The following is a 26,062-nucleotide window of genomic DNA, read 5'->3' as shown; positions in this document are numbered from 1 at the left end:
CCCAAGCACAATATTGAAATATTTAAGGCAACAAGAAAAAATTCAGATTTGTTTCAGACAAAGTGTGTGGGATCAGAACACCTGGGTTTAGTCAGTAGGAAAATGGTTTTTTTGTACTTGGGTTACCTAAATAAATTGCTTGGTGGAGGAGTGCTGGAAGCAGAATCCTCAAAGATTTAATTGTTAAATGGCCTGGTTAATCTGTGTTGGAGATTTTTCTTCATTCTCTAAAGTAACAACTAATGAGTTTGCATGAGAATTAGGGAAAAACCACTGGGCACAAAGCTTAAAGTATTTTTATTGTCTTAGAAATTCTAGGAACAAAAGGGAGACCCTGGGCTTGTGCACCTGAAGATTTAAACCTTGTCCAAATTCAAGTTGATCACTGCTGAGCTTTGGAATGAGACAAGCTTGTTTTTGCTGATTTCCTGAGAGTTTTATCCAGCTTTTCACCTTCTCTGTGGATGCAAAATTCTGTCTGAATGCTCCTTTCTGTTATTCCTCAGCATAAATCCCACCTTTCTCTCTCTCCTTTCATTAGCCCATCTTTTAAATTGTCATTGTACCATTCCAAAGGAACACTTAATAACAGGTTATCCCCAAATGGACTGAAAAACATCAGAACACAACAGGCTCTGCATTTCAACCACTCTGAGCATTTTAGTGAATTTATCAGCCTCACTGATAACCAGAAGGAAAAAATAATTTTTATTTCTTAATTATTTTAATGAGTGAAAAGCTCCCACTCTCCTGGTGAACAGCTTGTGCTGAAGGGCCTGGTGGGTAAAAAGTGATTTTTCTCCGAGTTTTTATTGCTCACAATCACGAGCTGAGGTGTTGTATTTCAATGAGCTGCAATACCTGGGTTCTGTTAAATTTTAAACCTTCATTTGGAATGTGAACTTTATGGGGTGGATGAGCAGGAAGAGGTCTAAGGTTCATTTTAACTGTCCCAGAGGGAGGTTTCACGTGGTAATCCCAGCATTGCTGGGCTGGGATAGACTGGGAATTCTCCTTGGGTAAGTCTGGATCCATCTGAATTAAAAAGGGAAATTTTGCTGGGGGGGATTTCTATGCAGAAATAAGAAATTGTAGAAATAATCCCTGCAATGCTTGCTCTGCTCAGAAGGGGGAATTCCTTTGGCAGAGGATAAATGTGGTTCCCTCCCTGCTCTTTCCCAGCACCCTGGGCCATAATGAAGCTCAGAAGTGCAAGAAAAAAGATTTATTTGCTTTTGTATTGTTCTCCCCCAGGTGTTGCTTTACAGAATTCTTCTCTCCTTCTTGCAGTTTTGTGGTGTCCTATTCTGATTCCTGTCTTGGTTTTTCAAGGATTTTTATAACTCCTGATCACTAATTAGTTTTTCTGAAAGCTCCAGCCTGCTCTCCTCTCTCTCAGAGCTCTCACAATGTTCTGTCCCTGCTCTGAGAGGCACAAACAGTGAGCAATGCCAGGTGATGCCTCCCAAATGCTGAATGTGTCCCCAAGCCAGGTGCTGTGCCCTCAGAAAGGTCAAAATTAAGGTGGATGAGGAAAATATTGAAAGATTCACTGGCTTTTTATTCTTCACAGTAAACTGCAAATTCTTTGCAAAAAAAACTCTTACCAGAAGGGAGAAGAGAAAACCCATCCCTGTATTTGTTTTAATTATCAAGTACACTTCATGGAAGTGTGCTATTTGCACTTTTGGTGCTGTTTTCCCCAAAATAGATATTACTGGTTAAAAATTGCTCTTATTTATGGGATTTGTTTTAATCCCATATTTGTATTTCTGTGCCCCTGCAGGATGTGATGTGCAGCTCTGTGTCCAGTGCAAGCAGTAGTTTGGTTTGACAATTTAGATCTTACCAACAGAGAAATTTATCCCAATGTGAGCTCCCAGGCAAGCCTGTGCTGCTGGTTTCCATGATTTCAGAGCCATAGAGGAGATTAAACCTGGCTCAGGAGCCCCTCCAGCCTTACCTGGAGGCAGAATTATTTCCACCTATGCTGAGCAGGAGATCTCCTGCACAGAAATGAAGCTGCAGCAGGAATCCTGAGGTGCTGCCAGAGGGGGATTGAGGAGAACTCCACAGGATAAATGTGCAGGAAATGCAAAAACCTCCCACTGAACACCCATGTCAGGGGCACAGTGACATCTTGTGGGCTCGGCTTGCAAAGTCTCAGCAGAAATTCAGTGCTAAAGTTGGTTTTTATTGCTCTTTTCTGCTCCTGCCTGGGACTGGGGTGGGTATAAACAGCCTGGTGCTGGAATGTTTGGCTGTCAGAAATGATGAGGTGCTGTCCAGGTGATGTGCAAAGTCACTTTTATATTCCAGAAAGTTCTCAGGAAAGTGTCACAAAGTGAGATGAACTCCAAACCCTCGTGCTGTCTGTGAATGAGATATGAACTTCATGTCTCCTTTTGTTTCCTCTTTTCAACCCCAAATGTGGAGCATGAACCTTGTGTTTTCCTCCATCTGAATTTAAATTTGAGTGTTCCAGAGGAGTTACCAGCTCTGGCTGTGTTTTCCTCCATCTGAATTTAAATTTGAGTGTTCCAGAGGAGTTACCAGCTCTGGCTGTGTTTTCTTCCATCTGAATTTAAATTTGAGTGTTCCAGAGGAGTTACCAGCTCTGGCTGTGTTTTCCTCCATCTGAATTTAAATTTGAGTGTTCCAGAGGAGTTACCAGCTCTGGCTGTGTTTTCCTCCATCTGAATTTAAATTTGAGTGTTCCAGAGGAGTTACCAGCTCTGGCTGTGTTTTTCTCCATCTGAATTTAAATTTGAGTGTTCCAGAGGTCACAAAGATCTGTGTCCTGTAATCTGGATTTAAAGCTGAGTGTTCCAGAGGTCACAAAAGTGTGTTTTCTGTAATGTGATTTAAAACTTTGTGTTCCAGAGGTCACAAAGATGTTTTCTCTAATCTGGATTTGAAGATGAGTGTTCTAGAAGACATTTCCCAACTCTGTCTGTGTATTCTTTGACCTGCATTTAAAGCTAACTGTTCCAGAGGTCACAAAGATGTTTTCTGTCATCTGAATTTGAGTGTTCCAGAGGTCACACAGATGTTTTCTGTAATTAAATTTGAGTGTTCCAGAGGTCACAAAGGTCTGTTTTTCTCAATCTGGGTCTAAGATGAGTATTCCAGAGGAGGTCAGACACATCTGTTTTCTGTAATCTGGATTTAAGATTAATCTTTTAGAGGAGGTTCCCCAAACTCTGTGTTTTCCTTGATGTAGATTTAAAGCTGAGTGTTCCAGAGGTCACAAAGATGTTTTCTGAAATCTGAATTTAAAATGAGTGTTCCAGAGATTACCCAGCTCTGTCTATGTTTTCCTTGATGTAGATTTAAAGATAAGTGTTCCAGAGGTCACAAAGATGTTTTCCTCAATCTGGATTTTAGTGTTTTAGAGGAAGTTCCCCAGCTCTATCTCTGTTTTCCTCAATCTAGATTAAGCTGAGTGTTCCAATGGAGGTCAGACAGATCTGTTTTCCTCAATCTAGATTTAAACATGAGTGTTTTAGAGGAGGTTCCCCAGCTCTACCTCTGTTTTCCCTGACCAAGATTTAAAGATGAGTGTTCCAGAGGTCACAGAAATGTTTTTGTCCATCTGGGTTTAAGCTGAGTGTTCCAGAGGAGGTCACACAGATCTGTTTTCCTCAATCTGGATTTGAGTGTTTTAGAGGAGGTTCCCCAGCTCTATCTCTTTTTCCTCAATCTGGATTTAAAGCTGAATGTTCCAGAGGTCACAAAGATGTTTTTCTCCATCTGGATTTAAGCTGAGTGTTCCAGAGGAGGTCACACAGATCTGTTTTCCTCAATCTGGATTGAAGCTGAATGTTCCAGAGGAGGATCCTCAGCTCTTGACTGTGTTTTCTGTGATCTGGATTGAAGCTGAGTGTTCCACAGGAGGTCAGACAGATGTTCTCCTCAATCTGGATTTAAAGCTGAATGTTCCAGAGCAGGTTATCCAGCTCTGTCTGTGTTTTTTACTGTGATCTGGATTGAAGCTGGGTGTCCCCAGGACAGCTCTAACTGTGCCTGTCTCTGTTGCAGCAGCCAGCAGAGCAGCCAGCAGAGCAGCCACGACGATGACTCTGCGCGGTTCCTGAGCCCCTTCCTGCGTGAGGACAGGTGAGTGTGTGCCAGGGGGCACTCAGGGAAATCAGTCACACTGCTGGGCTGCTCCACTGAGAGAAACCACACTGCTGGGCTGTTCCATCCAGAGAAATCACACTGCTGGGCTGCTCCAGCTCCAGAGAAACCGCTGTTCTAAATGAGAAAAAACAAAAGCCTCAATTTGTAGCAAAATGTAGATTGTTTATTTTATGTAGACAGGGCAAAGCAGGGCTGGGGAGGTGTGAGGGGTCAGTGCCCACTCCATGCTCCAGCCAATCTTGGTTTGCAGCTTCTTCTTACAGTGTGGTCTCTCATGGTAATCAATAATTTTTGTTTTCTTGCTGTCATAATTTTTCCAGGCAAGCAGTGGTGGTGGAATAACCATCCATAAAGTCTCTGGGAGTCAGTCCCATAGATACCATCTGGTCTTGGTAGATAAAACCCAGCAGAAATTGGGAAGTTCTGGTCTTGTAGATAGGCAGTCATTGATTAAACAAAAGCAGGAAGTCTGATTTTGCAAAACTGATCAGACTATTGGAAAGTCTGACTTTACAAACTTTGTAGATTCAAATTCTTTAGAAACATAATATTCATGACAGGGGGATTTAAAACAGGATGATTTAATCACATTTTTCCTCTACCAAGGGTGCATGCTTCACTTCAGACCTTTGTATTTTGGTTTATATAAACCCCAGCACTTTTATGATTAACACAAATCTTTTATCAATTATCTTTTATCACACCACCCTGCTGAGCTGCTCCAGCTCCTGCTTTATTCCCCCTGTATTTCTCAGAGCTGGTTAAAAAAAAAAAAAAAGTGTGTCAATTGGTTTCATCAGTGTCTAGAAAGCTGCATTTTTCATCACCTTGAAAGTGGGACAATGCATCCAGCCCTGAACTAACCAGAATTTCTTTGGAGGCTCATTCCCCAAACTCCAGCTGCTGCAGCAGCTTCAGCAGTGTGTGGGCCATGAGCACCTCTGATCCTTAAAACACACAAATGGAATTTCCTGGGTGGATCCTGTCCTCAGCAAAGCTTTCTTTTATTCACTTTTGATGTGTTGTGGCACTTCTGTGCAGCACCTGGGTGAGAACTTGGGGGAAATTCCAGAAAAAACTTTAATTTGGGTTGATTAATGACTGTTTCAAATTGCAGCATGGGCACAAAAGCTGTTGAAAACTGATTTTTGTTGTTTATTTTGGTGCATGATTTATGAATGTTGCTTTGCTCAGAGCCACATGATGAGGAGTTTTGCTGCATCTTGTGGGTCAACTTTTGGGTCTGAGTGTGTTGAATTTTCATGTACTGGGCAGAACTGTGAGCCCTGAGTTATCACTGAATGATTTTCCTTGCACTTCTCAGAGCCAGCTAAGAAGGAATGTGATTTATGGTGGTCTTAGCAATGTTTAAAAAGCTGAATTTTTCAACAGTTTGAAAGTGGGAAAATCATCCAGCCCCTGAAACAGCAGGAACTGATTCATTTGAGAGTGACCCTAAGGAGCCAGTGAATATCCTGAGGGTTTTTGGCTCAGAATCAGCACTTGGGAGTTGTAGCTCACCTTTTCCTCCGTGTTTCACTCCAATTATCCATCTCCCCATGGCTGTGGAGCCTGGACTAATTAACAAAACACCCCTAATTGACTGGCAGGTGACTGTGTGCAGCCAGGAAATAAAGAGGGGACAGCAAAGCAGGGGAGTTCTGAGGTTGTGTGCTTCCATTTCAGCTGGAATTCCACAGGTTAAATAAAATTAGGATTTGTTAATACATTTCTGGGTGTAGCAGAAGGGAATTATTTGGAAGTGCTGCCTGTTTCAGATGGATTTTAAAGGGAACATTTAGGTTGGTGATAATAATATTTTCCTGGCTGGAAGGGGCAGATTTCAGCAGCACAGGAAGATCTTAAAACTGTTTATGCAAAGCCAGAGCAGTGCTGAGCCTGCTGACCTCTTGTATTTACAACATTCCTGCTGCCTAAATTTAATTACAATTAACATCTCTTTTCATGGATCCTAAAATTATCCATGTGAGGGATAGTAAATTACTTTTCTACTGTTTTTTGGGTCTCATTTGCTGATGTAAATCTCTCAGCCTCCACTGGTACAGCCTTCCTTTGGATATGGGTGGTTTGTGCTCATGAAAATTCACCAAAAAATAACTGAAACACATATTTTAATGTAATCTGGACAGGAATTATTGAGAAGGCTGACAGAGCCTTTGAGAGCTCGCTGCCTGCTGTTATAACTAACACAGATGAAGGTTGTCTCTGAGGCATCTTGAATCTTTCATACCTTGCAGAAATTGATGGAGGAGGATTTATTTGTGCTGCTTTTAGGTGGCATTTTTTTTCAACCAGTAACAAAGAGTCCTCCAAGCACAGATTTGAAGCTCTGAAGAACTCCAAGGCAGCGCTGCTCACTTACCCATTGACTATTGTACATCAGCTCTTAAAAAAAAACCCAAAAAACAAAAAAACACCTAAAAGCCCCAGAGGCAGCCAGGATTTCCCCAGATGTGAGCAGGAAGGAGGGCAGGAGCCACGTGCTGTGCCCTGGAGGGTGCACCTTGCCTTGGCAGGAACAGGGGACGAGCTGCAGCCGCCTCAGGACAGCTGGCAAAGTGCTGAAACAAGCTGCCCCAGCCAAAAGCAGAGGGCTGCTGAGCTGCTGAGTTCATTCTGAATATAAAAACAAATGAAGAGCACACAGCTGAGGATGGCTGGAATCCTCCCAGGCAGGATCTTCACCCAAGGCTCTGCTGGTGGAGCTCCCCTCTCTCCCAGGGCCATGCTGCAGCTCCTGGAGGTTTTAGCAGAAGATTGAAGGTTTTGGCTTTCTCTGGATGCTTTTGTGGCTTTCTGGCTGTCCTTTCTGCAGAGGGGTGAGGGCTGGGAAGTGCTGCCATGGTCCAGGAGCCCTGCCCTGGCACAGCACGGTGTGGCACAGTGGCCAGGCAGGTCTGCCACCCCTGTGTCACCTCCCTGAGGAAAAAGCTCTCCCTCTGCAAATCCATGTGAGTCCTGTTCTCTGCAGTGCTTGGTTTATGCTGAGAGGGAGCCACGATTCATTTTGGGGTGACAGTGCCCTTCCTGGGGGTTTCTGGAAGGATTTAGTGGGATGTGCTGGAAGGAGGTGTTGTGGGAACTGAGGGCTCGGTTCTTGGCTTGCTGATTGCCTGGGTGAGTCACTGTTTGTGAATCTGGAGAATTCCTTCTTTACCTCACAGAGGTGGTGAATTCATCTGAGTTGCTCAGATGCTGAAACACCACTTCTGTGTAAGTACAGAATTCAGGCAGAGCTGAGGGAGAGGGTCCAAATAACTGTGCTTGACTTAAAATAATTCCAGGGGTGGGTGAGGCTGGGGTGGAGGCACAGATTTGGATGAGATTTGTGCAAATAATCACTGAAAGGAGACAAAGTTGTGCATGAAATAACTTGAATTTTCACCAATTAACCCCAAATTCATGAGCCTGTCTCTGCTTGTTCTTTGTCACTCATCAGGTTTAAGGGTGCAAAGTATATTTTAATTAAAAGTTAAGCTACTGAACCAGAGGAAAAAATCAGTCCTTAGACTCAACCTAAAGAGGAGACAAACTTGAAGAGAGGAGAGCATGGAAAGCAAGGTCAGAAATGGAGGAGAGGGAAGTGAGTGGCAGTTTATAAGAGATAATAAAAAAATAAAAAAACTATTTACACAAAATACCAAATAAATCAGAATTATTTACATTTACACTGCTGTAAATCCAAATGATTTACACTGAGATCATATCTAATGGAGGAAATGGGGAAGCACAGTTAACTGTAAAATCTCTGGCTTTGATATATCCTGCATCTCATTTTTTTAATCTGTGCAGCTCCTAATTCTGCAGTTCCAGGGCTTGCTGTTGCTCTGAGCAATCTAACAAAGATTTCTCAAATAATGGATCAAAATTCACAAGACAGCTTTCAGGGGAATTGGGGAAAAGCTTGCAACACAGACAAGTTGAAGAAATTCTGTTGGCTGCTTGAATTTTCCCAGGAAGTTATGGGAAGAGCAGAAAAGAGGTGAAAGTTTGAAAATGGATAAATTCCATATTTTTTATGTCCTCAGGGCTTGCTTGTGCTGCTTGTTCCTGCCTGTGCCCTTTGGCTCAAAGGAGTCACTCCCCACGTTCTGAGCCCCTTTTCCTGCAGAGATCCTGCACAGATCCTTGCTAGGAAGGGTCCTGATCCACTCAGATCCCTGAGGAGCTTTCATCCCTCCCTGCATCATCTTCAGGGGTTTTTCAGACTGTCCTGGACAGGACTTGGAGGCTGCTGAGCTCTCACAGGGTCCCTGATCAGATTTTGATGCTTTTGCAATAACTTGGAAGTGAGTTTGGATTTGGATCTAGCTCCAAACCCTGAGTCACTTTGACTTAATATTAAATAAGGCTTTAAGCAGAATGATGCAAGTTGTTTTTTTTCTGTAAGAAGGATGGTTGATATTTAGATGATGTCCCTTTTCTGCCCCTCTCACCTCTGGCTGACAAGAGCAGCTCATCTCTGTTCCCCTTGGGCTGCCAGCCTGGCCAGTGGCAGTCAGTGAGTGAAAACACCACGTGGGCCCTGTTCCTCAGACACCATCTGTGACTTTTTCGGTCCCTGGTGGTATTTACCAGGACCTGAGAGCGCTAATATCATTTAGCTATCTCTCAGAAAGCTCATATTTAGCCAGCAGAGAAAGATCAGAGGCCTCACTTGGTGAGTTCCACAAGAATCTTTATTTCATGTGAAGGGAGTCAGGCAGGATTCTCTCAGAATCAAATTATAGGTTCAGAGGGGATTCAAACTACAGCCAATAAAAGTTTATACAAAGAACAGCATCCAATCTAAGTGAGAAGTTCTAAAGGTGAACTGACCAATTACACAGACTAATTTCTAACCAATTATCTTCCAAGGTGTTTGAGAGTGACCAAATTCTTAAGGAATTTGGCTCAGCCTTGGTATCTAGGAGACCTTATCTATTATAGCAAGTTCCAGGGGCCAGGGGAAGATGGCTTTGGAGGAATTGCATCATCCACAACCATCACTGTTCATTTTTGGTTTATTATTGAAAGTTCTGTCTCTGCTGCTTGGTTTAGCCAAGCTGAGCTCAGCCCTGCTGTGCTGTGCCTGTCACTGGGTGCAGGGGAGGTGACAGACCTCTCCTGGCTGTCACTCACTCGTGATGCCCAGGAGGTGCACAGAGCTTTTAATGCCCCTGTTTTACCTCCTCTGAGCCCCTGGGCTGGCTCCTCACCTCCCTCCCCGTTCCCAAGAGCAGAGTTTGTTGTGTGAACACACTTTCAGGCTGTAATAATGGTCACCCCATCAGCTCTGTGTCCTGGGAACGCTGAGATTCTCAGAATATGACGGTGGGGAGGTGGCAGAGGAGAGGCTGAGGGGATTTCTGGGGGCTCTAACTGGGTGACCCAAAGGAATTTGTGCTCTCCAGGTGGAGCTCAGCTGCCTGGCAGTGCCCAGGTTTGCCCACCCTGAGCCCTGCAGTGCCCATGGCACAGGATGGGTCCCATTTTAGCTTTGTTCCCTGCTCAGGGCTTGTTTCCCAAGCAGCCCTGGCTGTGAGGTGCCAAGGGGGATTAATTCAGATTTGTTCTGCTCGAGCAGAGAGAAGGAGCCCATTCTGAGAGGGGATGTGTGGGCACTCAGCCTGTTTGGGGCTCTGAGATTGTCTGAAAAGGGTCCAATTGTTGGCCTAATCAAGGGCAAGACCAGCAAAGAGAGACAAGGGCTTTGTGGGCTCCTGTTGCAGCACTGAATATTCAATTCTACTATAAAATTGCCCATCAGAGAGTGTCAGAGAACTGAACTGGTTCCAGCCTCTCCCAGCCAGAGCTGGGCCTTTCAGAGGTGCACAGGAGGGTTTATTGGGCAGCCTGGGGTTAATTCTGTTTGTGGGGCCAGGGCTCTGCTTTGGGGTTTGCATTGCTGGCTTGGCTTTAAATCTCGAGGTGGGAACTGCCCAGCTCATCCCAGGGGTGTGTGGGGTTTAAAACTGTCCTTGCAACCTACTGCATGTGCCCAAACCCAGAGGATTGGGAATTTTGGCTGCACTAGTCATGATAACAGAGTGAATGCATGCTGGAGTGAGTGCAGAGCTCCTGAGAAAAAGCAGAGTGTGGGCAAGACCTCTTTGTGTGCCTGTCACCTTCCTCTGAGCTGGGAACATTTCAGCTGGGCTGGCATCTCAAAGCAAGGTGTGACTCATGCCATGAGTGTGCCTGGTGCAGAAAAAACCCCAAAACTGCATCTGTGCCCTGTGTGGGGTGACAGCTGAGAGCAGTGACACAAAGGTGGTGCTCAAGTGGAACGGGGTGGGATGGGTGCAGCTCTTCAGGAACCTTTTTTCTAACACCTTTTCCTTGTGAATCATTGCAAATCCGGTTTGCTGTCGTGGCAGAAGCATTTTGTTAATACTATTTGTGTGCAGAATTTCCTGGGGGATGTTCTGGGGCCTGGTGTGCTGTTGAAAGGGGAAGTAAAAAATTATCTCAACACACAGAACTCCATTTGTGGGTCTGAGCAATAGAGAAGACAAATAATATGTGAGGATGCACATAACAGAACGTGTCCCTTGGCTTCTGTGCAGCCAAAATCCAGTTTAATAAGAGAGTTTCCCATTTCAGAATATTTCCTGGGAGGTGGAAATGTGTATCCACTTAAAAAACTCTAAAATATGATGTCAGACATCCCAGCTGGAGCACAGAGTGTTTCTTCATGTGCTGGAGAGTGGAGTTAGCAGGTGGAGCTGCTGCTGGTGGTGTCTGTGAGGAGTAAATGCCATCTTTTCCCACTCTTTTCACAGAGATTTTTAACTGGGGTGAGAAGGGTCCTCAAGGTAGGAGCCCTTGGGTTGCTACAGCTTTAATCTGCTTCTGCTTTTTAATAAAATCTCCAAGATTTCAAGCTTCACTTAATCCTGGGGATGAAATGGGGCAAAACTTCTGAATTTAGAGTGACTTGTTTGATGTGCAGTGTGCAGAGAAAGGATAAATGCACAGGTGAGGAGAAATAGTGCAGGATAAGTGAGAAAAAACCCACTTGTGGAGCCAATAAATTGGCAGGCAGAAGGGCAGGAACAGAAGGTTTATTATTTTATGGCATATTTCCTTTTGTTGTCCCCCCCTTTAACTTTTGTTGAATCTGGGCCCACAATAAACTGGATTTTCACTGCTCACAGCCCTGCCTGAAGGCAGAGGGATGTTGATCCTTCTGCCTCAGCAGCTGGAGGAGAAATTGCTCTTGAGCCACACTGGTGCTGCCTCAGCTTCCCCTGGGACTGGGGCAGGTTGGGAGTGCTGGAAGGGGATGTGGGAATTGCTTCCTTCAGCTGGAATGCCTGTGCTCCTGTCCTTACAGAGACCTCTGGATCTTACAGCCATCAGCTCTTTCTGAAATGCTCCAGCAAGGCATTTCTTCTTAATTCTCTGCAGGAACAGAAAAATTCTGCTGGTCTGAGCTGGGAATTTGAGGTGTTTTGCACTGGTTTGGTGAAGGATCCTCCTGCTCTTGTGTGGCAGGGATTGCTGTCAGTGTGAGTCCCTGAACAAATCAGCTCTGTCCTGGCTTTGCAGTCAGCACACACACACTTCATCACAGCCTGGTCTGTGCTTTTAGTGCTGTAAATCTTTGGAATATGAAAAGATTTGCAGTGGTCACCTTGGGAAATATGTGCATCTCCACATTTCATAGTCAGCAGTCAAAGAGGAGAGGTACCAACCATTCAAAAGGAGCTTGGAACATCCTTTTATGCATTTTATCTCTGCAAGGCATCCCCTGGCTTCCTTCTGAGCTGGACATCCACACTTTCACCAGGTGTTTGGGGGGGTTTGGGAAAAGCTGGGATACTGGTAGTGGACATTTCATCCCAGTAATCATTACCCTCCAACTCTCTTTATTGGAGGTGATTCACCCTCTCATCTTTCTGCATCTTACCCCACAGCAGTGCAAAAGGCTGGAGGCTGCTGCTTTAAAATTGAATTGAAAGGAGAGGTACTAACTATTCAAAAGGAGCTTGGAACATCCTTTTATGCATTTTACCTCTGCAAGGCATCCCCTGGCTTCCTTCTGAGCTGAGCATCCACACTTTCACCAGGGGTTTGGGGGGGTTTGGGAAAAGCTGGGATAGTGGTAGTGGACATTTCATCCCAGTAATCATTACCCTCCAACTCTCTTTGTTTCATCAGCTGATTCACCCTCTCATCTTTCTGCATCATACCCCACAGCAGCAGTGCAAAAGGCTGGAGGCAGCTGCTCCTTTAAAATGGAATTGAAAGGAGAGGTACTAGCTATTCAAAAGGAGCTTGGAACATCCTTTTATGCATTTTATCTCTGCAAGGCATCCCCTGGTTTCTTTTGAGCTGAACATCCACACTTTCACCAGGTGTTTGGGAGGTTTGGGAAAAGCTGGGATAGTGGTAGTGGACATTTCATCCCAGTAATCATTACCCTCCAGCTCTTTGTTTCATCAGCTGATTCACTCTCTCATCTTTCTGCATCATACCCCACAGCAGCAGTGCAAAAGGCTTGGAGGCAGCTGCTCCTTTAAAATGGAATTGAAAGGAGAGGCACCAACCATTCAAAAGGAGCTTGGAACATCTTTTTATGCATTTTTACCTCTGCAAGGCATCCCCTGGCTTCCTTCTGAGCTGAGCATCCACACTTTCACCAGGTGTTTTGGGAGGCTTGGGAAAAGCTGGGATACTGGTAGTGGACATTTCATTCCAGTAATCATTACCCTCCAACTCTCTTTATTGGAGGTGATTCACCCTACTCATCTTTCTGCATCTTACCCCACAGCAGTGCAAAAGGCTTGGAGGCAGCTGCTCCTTTAAAATGGAATTGAAAGGAGAGGTACCAACCATTCAAAAGGAGCTTGGAACATCCTTTTGTGCGTTTTACCTCTGCAAGGCATCCCCTGGCTTCCTTCTGAGCTGAGCATCCACACTTTTCACCAGGTGTTTTGAGGGGTTTGGGAAAAGCTGGGATAGTGGTAGTGGACAGATGATGGACATTTCATTCCAGTAATCATTACCCTCCAACTCTTTGTTTCATCAGCTGATTCACCCTCTCATCTTTCTGCATCATACCCCACACAGCAGTGCAAAAGGCTTGGAGGCAGCTGCTCCTTTAAAATGGAATTGCCTGTGATGGGAGAAATCTGAGAGCAGAGCAGAGCAGAGCCCGGTGCCTCCTGCGCAGCTCCAGCTCTGCACAGCTCTGCCCTCTCATCAGCCTCGTCACTGCTGCTTCCTCTGGGCCAGCTGCAGTGCCCACAGCCACCCCAAAACTCCATCCCAGGGCTGCCATCTCCATCTCCATGGCAGCCCTGCATCCTTCCACGCTGGACTCTGAGGTCACGGCTCTGTGCTGCTTTTCCCCCTGCCCCACTGTGCGTGTGTAACCCGGCTGGGATTTTTTCCTCCTTGAATCCAGCGGTGTTTCCTCCCCTGCTGCTGAAGGGAGCTCCCTCAGGTTGCTGGGAGCTGGCCTGGGACAGATCCCCCCTTCCTGCCGATGACTGTAACCGTGTGAGTGCTCGCTGGCCTCTGCCTTTCTTCTTCTGCTTCTCCCTCCCCATCGTCCCTCCCTGGCCTGTGCAGTGTTTGTTGTGCCTTTGGTGCTGCTGTGTGCAACAAGCTCAGGCACTGGGGTGCCACCAGCCAAGCTCTGTCCTTGAGCCCCTCTGCTTTACCCAAATGCTTTTCCTTAAGCTTTCCCTGCTTTCCTTCCCCTCGATGAGCCCTGCCCCAAACCTTTGGCTGCTCACTGCTGGCTCTCCTGAACCCCTTCCTGCTGTTTCAACACCATGGGAATATGAGCTTGTTTGGGGGTCTGGCAAAGCTTCCAGCACTGTAAGATGTCATTCTTTCTTTACTCTGGGAAAGGATCTTTGCTCCAGGCTTAGACTTCTCCGTGTGAGTTTGGGCTTTGTGCAGAACCTGCCGCCCATCAGTGCCCTGAGAAACCAGGATTGATGCTGGGCTCCCCAAGGGAGCGTGGCTCTGTGGGGAAGGGGCATCCCCTGCACTCTGTTCCTCTTTCCAACCTTTGTTCTGCCCTGTTGTTGGTGCCACTGTCACTGGGAGAGCCCCTGAATGTGCAGGAGGGGCTGGGGGAGGCTGCCCTGAAATTCCTCTCTGCAGCATCAAGTTGTGTTCTTTAGCTGCTTTCTTCTGTCTCAGGTTTCAGAAATGAAGGATTCAGGATCTTTCTCCTCCTCTGCAGTCATCCCTCTAGTGGCTTTTATTCTTAAAGCCAAAAAAATATCGTAGTGTGTGTTCTTCACCACTTGATCTGAAAATGGAGGTTATATTTTATAGGATATTGCATGAGATACCCCAGAGATCCAGATGGGAACAGAAGGTTTGGTTTGTCCAGAGTTCCCATGGATGATCCCTCAGGCAGTGCCAGCCCAGGGACTCCAGGCTGTTGGTTTGATTTGGTTTGATGGACTGGAAAGAATTCAGTTCCAACAGGTCTAAAGGCTTTTATTTGACTCTGATTTGGGGAGTCTGTGTGTTCAGCACTGAGTGTAAATCTTGTCCTGTTCAGGTGTTGGGCTGTGGTGATGGGAATTATTTCAGGCCATGAGATGATTCAGAACTTCCTTGTCTCAAAGTGCAAAACCAATCAGGCCACAATATTGGCACCCAAGGCAGTGACATCCTGCTGCCTTCTCACCGTGGCTGCAAGTTCCTGGCAGTGAAGACAGAAATTAGGAAATGGCTTTCCTGTCAATTCACCAGAACGTGAGAAGGGGATTTCTGTCTGAGGTGTGCCACGAGTCCCTGAGCTCTCTGTTACCCAGCTCTGCAGGCTGAGCCTTTCCCGGCTGGGAGTGGTGATTGCACCACCTCAGGCAAAGGGAAGGCTGAGTTCAAACAGGCAGGATGATGAGGGGAGGGAAAGAGCCAAAAGCCAGTGTGAGAGCAGGATTTTTTGATTGTAATATTGCTCAAGAAAGCAGCAGTTAGAGTCTGAATCATCCCAGTTTCTCTACCTTCCTGCTGCTGCCCCTCATTCTCCCAACACAAATAGGAAAGGTTTCCTATTCCCACATCTCCCTCCTTTTGACGCAGGGGAGTTTTTCTCCACTCTCTAATTCTGATATCTAAGGTTCTGTGCTGCTGTTCCACTTTTCTCTCCCTGCCAGGACCCCAAGCTCCACACTGCTGCTCAGGACAGAGGCTGCAGCCACAGCTCAGAAATGGCTCAGTGCTCTGGCCGTGGAACTACAGCTCCCGTCATGCCCACAGACAGAAATATTTTTTTTTTTTTTTTTTTTTTTGCTGGAAATGAAGCCTCATGTGACTTCCCAGCTGCTGCAGCACACAGGGAGTCCCTGCTGAGGTTTTTTTTCCCAGGGAAATGGAGGTGTGCCCTAGCTGGCAGATGCTGTGATGGCATCTGAGCTGCTGCTCACCGCTGACTTCGGGAAGGACTCGGGACTGTGCCCTGCTGCCACATTTTCCTGGGGATCTGTCACCTGTAACCAAGGTGCATACCGATTAAACTCTCTCCTCCTTACATCCTGACATTCTCTGTAGCAGTTCTTCCTCTCTCCCCATAACATTTCCTGATTTGTTTCTAATTTCCCCTCCCACCGGTTCTGTCACTAACAGGTTTTGTTTTGCATGCATTTCACAGACCCACTGAGGGGTTTTTTGGGTGTTTCCCTAACTCCTGCAGCCTTTTGGGTTTTTTTACCATATGGGAGAATCACAGTGTGGCTGAAGTGGTGCCTCACAGGCAGCACTGAATTCTCTGCCTGCAGGTCATTTGCCTTGCCTGGCAAATTAATCTGTCTGAGCCTCCTCAGCCCTTTGTTTGCACTGCGTGGGCACTTGGAGAAGGGAATTTTTCAGTCCCTGGGAGTCTTTGAGAGGTGAGGCAGCTCTGGGGAATGTGAAGCCATGCAGAGGATGCCCTGCTGGCTGTGAGCTGTGACTGAAGGGTAATACTTACAAAAAGCCATGTTTTCTGATTTTTAACATACCCTTTTGGAGGGAATTTTGAGCTCGAGCCCCGGGCTAACACAACCATGGCTGTGGCTATTTATAGAGGCTGGAATTCCTACCCAGAGCTCAGGCATTTCACAGTGGGCTGTTCCCTTCCGAACTCTGCACTTCCTCAGGAGATGTTTCCTGTTTGCTTTTAATTCAGGAGCTGCTGTAACTACAGGGAGCCTCTGCTGCAAAGAGGCTGAAACGTGGAGATCTGCTTTTTTCTCAATTGCAAAATAATGATTCTTTAGCTCAAGATTTGCTAAAAGTCCTTCATGGAGCTGTTGTGGGCTTTTATTTTTCTCCCTTCCCATGCTGCTGTGAACTTGGAGAAAATCACAGCAATAGAAATGTCAATTAAGGGACAGAAAGAGGGATTGGGGAGCAGATTGTCCACTGTGTGTGGGTTTGCTGTTTGTGATGTCTGTGTCTGGACTGGATGCCTTAGGAGGTTGAAATGAATGTTCAGAAGAAGGGATTTATGTCCCTAAGGCTGTTTGTCATGGAATCATGGAATGGTTTGGGATGGAAGGGACCTAAACCCATCCAGTGCCACCCCTGCCATGGCAGGGACACCTTCCCCTGTCCCAGGCTGCTCCAAGCTCCATCCAACCTGGCCTTGGGCACTGCCAGGGATCCAGGGATCCACAGCTGCTCTGGGCACCCTGTGCCCACCCTCCCAGGGAGGAATTCCTTCCCAATTTCCCATGTAAACCTGCTCTCTTGCAGGGAATTTGTGTATTCTGAGCACAAAGGTGCAGTGTGCCAGCTTGGGTTTGTGCAAGCATGCATGAACACATCCCAGCACAAACACATGGCAAAATTCACATTTCCTGTGTGCCAGCCCTGCAGCCTGCTGTGCTGAGAGCCCTTTCCAGGGGAGGGGAGGGGTGGGTGCTGGGCATTGCTCCTGTTCCCAGCTGCTGCACCCTCTGCACCTCTGCAGGAGGGTCACATCTGTCCCACCTCCCTCCAGCACAGGCTGATGGCAGGGCTGTAAAATATTGAATTTAGTGAAGCCCCATGGGTCCCCAGCACTGTAAAATACTGAGTATATTAAACCCTGATGGGTATACCTGTGTTGTAAAAAACTGAATATACTAAACCCCAGGGGATCTTCCAGGGCTGTAAAATATTAAATTTAGTAAAACCCTGTGGGTCTGCCAGGGCTGTAAAATATTGAATTTAGTAAATCCCTGTGGGTCTGCCAGGGCTGTAAAATATTGAATTTAGTAAATCCCTGTGGGTCTACCAGGGCTGTAAAATATTGAATTTAGTACATCCCTGTGGGTCTACCAGGGCTGTAAAATACTGAATTTAGTAAAACCCTGTGGGTCTGCCAGGAATGTAAAATACTGAATATACTAAACCCACAAGTGTCTACCAGGACTGTAAGATATTGAGTATATTAAACCCCTATGGAGTTGCCAGGGCTGTAAAATATTGAATTTAGTGAACCCCTATGGGTCTACTAGGGCTGTAAAATATTGAGTATATTAAACCCTGATGGGTATACCTGGGTTGTAAAAAACTGGATATACTAAACCCCTGTGGGTCTACCAGGGCTGTAAAATATTGAATTTAGTGAACCCCTATGGGTCTACCAGGAATGTAAAATACTGAATATACTAAACCCCAAGGGGTCTGCCAGGGCTGTAAAATATTGAATTTAGTGAACCCCTATGGGTCTACCAGGAATGTAAAATACTGAGTATACTAAACCCCAAGGGGTCTGCCAGGGCTGTAAAATATTGAATTTAGTAAATCCCTGTGGGTCTGCCAGGGCTGTAAAATATTGAATTTAGTACATCCCTGTGGGTCTGCCAGGGCTGTAAAATATTGAATTCAGTAAATCCCTGTGGGTCTAGCAGGGCTGTAAAATATTGAATTTAGTACATCCCTGTGGGTCTAGCAGGGCTGTAAAATATTGAACATGAAACCCCTCAGGATCTCCTCCCTGGGGTGAGCGTGTGACGCTGCCATGCCCAGGGGAGTTGCAATGCTGTGGTTTTGCAGAGGCTGAGCTGCCTTTGGTGTGTTCAAACCTTGCAGTGTGCTCAGAGCCTGCCATAAATCCATCTGCAGGTCCCTCTGCTCCTGCTGTGTGCTCTGAGCACTGGGATGAATAAGCACTTTGAGGCAGGGATGCTCCTCGCCCTCTGAGGCTCTTGCTCTGCCTGAGCTCTGCAGTGTTTTCCCTGCCTCCCTCGCAGCCCAGCCCTGCCAGGGAGCTGTGAGCAGCCTTCCTGAGGTTGTTCCACAGGCTCCAGGCTGATTTACTGGAGCAAAATAGGCCAGGAGGACCGGCAGGGAGAAGCTGGGGGATGAATGAAGTCACCGTGCTCCGCCAATCCGGGCAGGGCCACGCAGCTACGGGTGCCTCTTGATGCTGGCACCCAGCACCCCTTCTGCTGGAGCTTTGGTGCCTCCAGCCCTGCTGAGCGTGCACCAAAGAGTTACTAGGTCAGGCCCAATCGTTTGTGAGTGCTGTGTGAGGTGAGTGTGCTCAGGGGGATGCAGCTGAGGCTCCTGCACCACTCTGCACCTTTCAGTGTGCCTGGGCTCTGGTATGGCTGTTCTGCACCATCGCTGCTTCACCCGCCTGCCTGTCCCCCCTCACTCTTTTCTTTCCTCCCCACGTCAGTCCCCTCGTGTCTGAGCACTCCTCCTGTACCTGTGCACTGCTTAATTCCTGTCCTCCTCACTCCTGGAGTGCCCACTGGGGATGGGTGGGGTGGGGTGGGGTGGGGTGTGTGACTCTGCCTTCCTGCAGAGTGCCAGAGGATGAGCAGCTGGCTGGGAACTGGGCTGTTCTGCTCCCTGGGAGCTGGGTTATTTCCCTGAAAGCTGGGTTATTTCCCTGGGAGCTGGGTTATTTCCCTGGGAGCTGGGTTATTTCCCTGGGAGCTGGTTATTTCCCTGGAAGCTGGGCTGTTCTCCTCACTAGAAGCTGGGTTATTTCCCTGGAAGCTGAGTTATTTCCCTGGAAGCTGGGTTATTTCCCTGGGAGCTGGGTTATTTCCCTGGAAGCTGGGTTATTTCCCTGGGAGCTGGGTTATTTCCTTGCTCCTGGAAGCTGGGCTGTTCAGCTCACTGGAAGCTGGGTTCTTTCCCTGGGAGCTGGGTTCTTTCCCTGGAAGCTGGGTTATTTCCCTGCTCACTGGAAGCTGGGCTATTTCCCTGGGAGCTGGGTTATTTCCCTGGGAGCTGGATTATTTCCCTGGAAGCTGGCTGTTCTGCTCCCTGGGAGCTGGATTATTTCCCTGGAAGCTGGGTTATTTCCCTGCTCCTGGAAGCTGGGTTATTTCCCTGGGAGCTGGAAGCTGAGTTATTTCCCTGGGAGCTGGGTTATTTCCCTGAGAGCTGGATTATTTCCCTGGAAGCTGGGTTATTTCCCTGCTCCTGGGAGCTGTGTTGTTCCCCTGCTCCCTGCAGAGCTCAGCCTGGAAAGGAAGCTGGGAGCAGCAGCAGGAGGAGGAAGAGGAGCAGGGTCCTCTCTGTCCCTCAGCATCCTGCTGACCCTTGGGTGGTGGCAGGGGGAGCAATTGGGGACATAGCAGTGACTCAGGTCTTGTGCCAGGCTCCAAACAAGTTCCTAACCCAGAGCCACTTGCTTGAGACGCTTTTCCTGCCCTTCCTTGGGGGCACAATCTCGGGACTGACCCCTAAGTGCCTTTCACTGTCCTCACCCTCCTGTCAAGTTGTTCTCCTGTTGTTCTTTATCCTCTTTTGACTGTCCCTTTCTCTCCCCTCCCTCCCTCCCTTCTCCCCCATGCTCTTGTTCACTGCTAGGCCAAGCAGAAAGCATGGAGACGTCTGATATGGCGACAGCAAAGGTAGGATGGAAATGCTGCCGGCCTCACTGTGCGTAAGTGGTTTCGCTTGGCACCTTCTTACTCTGTCTCAACCTTTTACTGCCCCTTGGCCACCCTGCCTGCAGTGCTGGGCTGAGGATGGGCTCTAAGCCCTGGGAGGATGTCACAGGCATGAGGATGGAGGAAATGCTGGAGTGCTGGAGGTGGAGGTCGGGGGTGGGATGGGGACTGGGGGCTTGTGGTCCCTCTGTGACATCTGAGCAGGGATGCTGAGTGCTGAGTGAGTGAGTGACACTAGATGGTGCTTTAGGGGCAGCTTTCCACTCCCAGGGATGGTTGTGTGAAGAGAAATTCCTTCTGGCAGCCTCTTTTTTTTTTTTTTTTTTTTTTGGAAGGATCTCGGGGGAGTGTCGAGTGAGAAAGTAATTCGAGCTTATGGATGCATCCACCCTTTTCTGTGAGGCTTCTCTGTTGCCTGTGCCTTCCTTTCACCAGGCTGTGGCTTCTGGTTTCCTGTGGGCTGGCAGCCTGGAAATCTGGGAGTGGAGCTGGGTGGGTGCAGGGCTGGGAATGGCTGGGAGGCCTGGGAAGCAGCAGGCTGGCACCCCTGGGTGGGTGAACATCATGGCACGGTGCCCTTAGAGCCAAGGGGGGATTTCCTGGCCACCAGAAGGGCTCTGCTGGGGATCAGGGCAGGATGGGAGTGCAGGGGATGTGTTTGAGGCTTTGTGTCACACAGTGATGGAGCTCAGTGTGCATTAACAGCTCTGAATCCCTGATTCTGAGGCTGCTCTGGTGCATCCTGCTGCATCCAGGGACAGGCTCCTCCCTGGGTGTGCAATTCCTTGGCTAAACCCTTGCACTGTGTTCCATGGTGCTGTTCACAGATTGAAGGAATCCCAGCTGAGTTTTCCCTGTCACACAGATTCCAGCTGGAATTCCACCCTTGGATCCCAGCCTTTCCAATTCCACTTCCCTGGGTGAGGCTGGGGAAGGTTTTGCCCTGGCACTGGGGTTGCTCCTTGGTGCATGTTTGCAGTTTACTAAGTGTTAATCAATAAATTGTGTGATATGCTTCTGGATAAATGTCGCTTTATAAGGGTGAACTCATCCTCACTATTGTATTTGCTGAAAACTCAACTGCTCCAAACCCTCTTCAAGCTGCAGGGCTTGAAAAAAAAATCCCACTGAGGATGCTGAAGGGTCTGTGGCATTTCAGTTGGAGCTGTGGTGGCGTTTTGGGGAACTCACTTTTATCTCTGGGTTTAAAACAGACTTTCTCATGACAGAAACAACAGTCACTTGAAAATTGCTTTTCTCTGTACCTGGTTTTTTGTTTTAATTAAAGGGAAATGTGACCTACAGTGTTAAAGCACCATCTTAGCATGAATGTACTGAAAAAAATGCAATTATCTTTTTGGAGAAATGGAAAACTGAGTTGAGTTTGAAATTCTAAATCAGATACGACTTGGGAATTAGTTATGCAGACATTTCTGGAATGTGCAGAGGTTTATTTGAACTTAACCTTGGTGAATGCTGATGTTTAGTCCCCACTTCTTGTTTTAATTCTGTTTTCATTGCTGACTTTGAGCCAGTTACCCCTGTAAGGAGTTTAGAGCATTAAAGAGATGTTGTTAATTTTGCTTAATTTCTGCTGGGGTGAGTCTGGAAGAATTTCTGAGGAGGTTGAAGAGAGTTGTTTCCTGATGCCGGAATGTTCGAGAAGTGGCCAGGGGCTGGGATGGATGTCAGGGTGAAAAAAAAAAAAAAAAAAGAAAGAAGGAGAAGTGAGAGAGCAGGATGAAATGAAGATTGTAAAATCAGGGAGCTCCTTCCACCCTGGCACTGCAAGGTTCTGCTTCTCTGCCCTGCAAACTCAGCCATGGAAATCTCTGCAGTTTGGGATGTTGTCAGAGATGTTTAAGCTGATTTACTTGTTCCATCCTGAGGGAAACGTGTTCCTCTCCTGAGCTGGGAGGAGGTGATGAGTGAAGGCAGCCAAGGTGCCTTTTACAGCATCACAGGGATTTTTAGAGATGATTTCCATGGTTTTTAGCAGGCAGCATTGCCTGGCATTGCTTGGAGAAATGTCTGTGAGGGGAAAAGGACAAACCAGCTGTGTGTGAATAAAATTATTATTAATAATTTTAACATTATTAATTAAACATTATTACCTGACTTTTACTTTCTGTGGTTGCCTCTGGGCTTCCAGCCTCCCCCTAGGCCAGGGGTGGTGGTAAATCCTGAGCAAAAATTGCCTTTTTTTTTTTTCTTGCAGCACCAAGCCCTAATTCCTGCCTGTCCCTTTGTGCAGATGTTCCTGCCTCTGCACAGCCCTGTTTTATCTGGACAGCACCACCCAGCATTTCTTTCATCCAAGTAGGGGGCCAGGAAAAAACAAAAAATAACAAAATCCTCTAGTTTTTTGTATTCCAGACCTGACTTTTAAAATTCATGAGGCCTTGACAGTTTGTACAGGTCAGGAAAAACATCCAGTCTTTTTTTCCAACCCATTTTTTTGTTGTTGTTGTTGGTTTTTTTTTCTGCTGCTCCTGCTCTCCCAAGTTTTTCTTCAGTTTGAGAAAGTTCTGCCTGGTTTTGGTTTTGTTGCTGTTTTTAGTGTTTGTGTGTGCTGCTGCTGCTTGACTTCCTCCTCCTGACTGGTGCTGGAAGCAACCAGGAGCCCCAAGGGAGGTTTTATTAATGGAATTCTTGATCTGGACCAGGAATACTCAGAATGTTACTGGCACCAGGCCAGGATCCAAATTATCTTAATTCTTTTTGAAGTTTATGAGAATTTTTTCCTGGGAGAAAGGACAGGGATGAGGCAGGACAACACAACCACATGAACTTGTCTTATTATTATTTATTGTTTGTGCTGAGCAAATGATGCTCATTTAATGATCTAATTAAAGAATGAGATTGCCTCCCCCAAACAATCCAAATGGCATTCCAATAAAATCATTGGATTTACAACTTTTATGGCTGGAGGGGAAAATGAACCTCTGGTCCAACATCCTGTGTGAAGGATGAAAATGGTGCAAATGTGTATTTATGGCTCTGTGAGGGCACCTGCACACATTTCAGAGCTGCTGTTCAGCTCAGCTATTATGTTTATTTTCACAAAACATCAAAACAAACTCTAAAGATAACCAGTGTTTACCCTTTCATGCCTATTTTAAATTTTTTGTATGGAAAAAGAGTTTTTACCAAAATATCAATGGCTTGGGAAAGCTCTTTTGAGTGCAAAACATGATCATGAAAGATATTTGCCACAAAATTGACATTTATACAGATGAGGACAATATATCAATGATGCTTTTTACAACAATTTTCTGAATTACAACCTGCAGTTGCACAGAGCAGTGAGAAGCCAGGGATTTATAGAGCTTCCCTTTCCAAAACAGAGGCCAGAAATGGCTTTGGACCCCTCCAACCACAGCTCTGACTGATTTTTTTTTTCATTTTCCCTTTTAGTGGGATGGAGTAGGTAGATAATGAATCTGGAATTCTTCTTGCATGTGACTGACAGGTATTCTTAGCTCTGAGGGGGTGGCTGTGCATACCTACAGCTGCTTTATTTCAATTTTTATACCTTTTTTTCTTTTTTTCCCCCACTGGAATAATTAAGTGCAGAGGATGGGGGGAAAGTGATGGGTTGTCCATGCAGCTGGAACAGCTGGGAGGATTTTGAACAGCAAATCCAGAGGTTAAACAAACACCTTCCCAGCCATCTCTTCCTTGGATAATTTCCCCACCCCTCACATCATTTAGATAAAAAAAAAAAAAGAAAAAGAAAAAAAAGTGCATGACTGCTTATCTCTTAATACCTTTCTTGCCTGAGCTTTGATTTCCAAACATGTGACTCTGCAGCATTAGTCTGTCCTAGATTTGCCAAGCTTGCAGGTCTCCTGACCCATTTTACAGCATTTGGGATTTGCCTCCCTCCTTGACAACCTGCAGGCCACAGCTGCAAAGCTTCTCCTGGAGAAAAGCCCAGCCCAAAGCCTGGCCCAAGCTGCTCTAGGTGGGACTAAGAAGGGCTGAGCCTGGGATTATGTGGGGTGAGACTTGAAAGTGTTTTTTGTTGTGAGGAAATTCGACTTTATGGTGAAGTGAGTGATTTTTGTGTAGAGTTAAACAGAAAATGCATTGCAAAGTTGTTGTTGGAGCCAATTCCCAAAGCAGGGATTTGGGATCTCCCCAGCTGCAGAAATCCCATTTCAGCATCACTTCCCCAATTTCTGAAACTTCAGTCCAAGATGCTGCTTCATTTCACCTGGAATGGTCCCAGCCCTCCAAAAGTGACTTTTCAGAACTAGAATTTTGCTTCTCTTCATCTTTTCAGGGTTTGAGAATCTGAAAGAAACATCTTTGTTGTTATTAGGCACAGTAGGAAAGCAAAGAACCACATTTATGACTTTCCAAAGGGAATGTGGGCATCAGAATCCCAGAGATTCCTTGGAAAAATGTCTCAAAAAACCAAAAACCAGGACAGAGCTGTGGAACTGCCCCAAGCACCCCCTGAACAAAGGTGGTGATTTTACAGATTAAGGTTTTTGTCAGTCAATTTTTAATTATCTGCAGCCATGGGGATGGGGGTGTGACTGCAAAAAAAAAAAAAGACAAAATACCATTTAAAGCCTTTCAAGAGAGTAGAATCTTGATTTACACACTGCTCTCTTTCCTCTACCACCCCTAAAAATGAGGAATTCCTGCAGGATTTATAATCCAGACTTCCTATCAGTACCAAACCCTTTCAGAACTCTCTGTGTGTAATAAGAGTGTGGATGTCCATCCCTTTCTTCACTTTGTGAAGAAATAATGTCATTATAAGTGATTTGAAATCCACTGCTCCTACCAACCTGGAAGGTGAACAGAAGAATTCCAGGGGAAAGCAGCGTGAATTGCAGGAAATGAGGCTGGAACTGCAATAATTGGCATTTTTCCCTCGAGGCCAAGCCCTGTCCTGTGGGTGTGGGGTGCTCTGCTGTGGGGGGCAGAGCTCTGGTTCTGCTCTGATAAGAGATGGGGAACAACGGCTCTGCTGTTCCTCAGTGCCGGGAACTTGCTCCCTGCCTCACTGAGGATTTTGGTTTCCATTAGGAAATTTGGTTTTCCATTATGAAATTCAGGTTTCTATTAGGAAATCTGGTTTTCCATTAGGAAATTGGGTTTTCCATTAGGAAATTCAGATTTTCCATTAGGAAATTCGGTTTTCCATTAGGAAATTCAGATTTTCCATCAGGAAATTTGGTTTGCCATTAGGAAATTCTGTGTTCCATTAGGAAATTCAGGTTTCCATTAGGAAATTCAGATTTTCCATTAGGAAATTCAGGTTTCTATTAGGAAATTCAGTTTTCATTAGGAAATTCAGTTTTTCATTAGGACATTCAGGTTTCCATTAGGAAATTTGGGTTTCCATTAGGAAATTCAGTTTTCTATTAGGAAATTCAGGTTTCTATTAGGAAATTTGGTTTTCCATTAGTTTTCACAGCCCTCAGGTGAGTCTGTGGGGTCTGACTCTCTCCCCTTCAGGAAGCTGCAGAGGGGAGCTTTGTCAGGAGCTGTGGTGATAGCACAAGGAGAAATGGGTGCAAATTGAAAGGGGAAATTCAGGTTACATGTCCCAGCTGCTGGAGCATCACCAGGGATGCAGTTCTCTTTCCTGGCCTGAACTGAGCTCGTCCCTGCTCTGGGATAGTCAGGGAATTGGATTGATGGTTTGGAAAATCCCCCCACAAGCATCAACCACCAAATATTGCAGCTGTGGCAGAGGGAGGAGAGGATTGGGGCTCACTCTGCCTCTTCCTCCAGCTCCCCTGCATAGACAGGAGCTGGTGCTGGAAGAGAAAAGTAGAAAAAGGCCAAGGGAGCACAACCCACATGTATGAGAGGCCTTCAAAACTCCCACCTGTTCTTGCTGGCCCCAGAAACTGATTCCACAAGAGGGGAAGCATGGCCAGGACTGAGGGGAGTCTGCAGCAGAGATGGAGAGGGGATTTTATGAGAGCATGGAGTGACAGGACAAGGGGAGATGGCTTCACACTGTCACAGTAGGGTCAGGTTGGATTATAGGAAATATTCTTTACTGTGAGGGACATGAAGTGGCAGGGCAA

The 26,062-nt window shown here is 46.4% G+C and overlaps 1 protein-coding gene across 11 annotated transcripts in view; it reads left to right on the top strand.

Annotated features, from left to right (window-relative positions):
- The window catches only part of GRAMD1B (GRAM domain containing 1B), a 133,707-nt gene that overhangs the window by 41,064 nt on the left and 66,581 nt on the right, over nt 1-26,062 (top strand). For 9 of the 11 annotated variants that reach the window (XM_033081789.2, XM_033081790.2, XM_033081788.2 and 6 more), the window contains one exon: nt 4,042-4,119. In XM_033081789.2, the coding sequence (XP_032937680.1) occupies nt 4,042-4,119 (78 nt within the window). Of the gene's footprint in view, nt 1-4,041; nt 4,120-13,387; nt 13,652-19,920; nt 19,965-26,062 lie in introns of those variants that run through there. The other 2 variants (XM_033081804.1, XM_033081797.2) reach the window with 2 other exon arrangements.

The sequence above is a fragment of the Catharus ustulatus genome, chromosome 28 (assembly GCF_009819885.2).
Source record: "Catharus ustulatus isolate bCatUst1 chromosome 28, bCatUst1.pri.v2, whole genome shotgun sequence".
NCBI classification, from domain to species: domain Eukaryota; kingdom Metazoa; phylum Chordata; class Aves; order Passeriformes; family Turdidae; genus Catharus; species Catharus ustulatus.
This window is presented reverse-complemented; position numbering and strand designations above follow the sequence as displayed.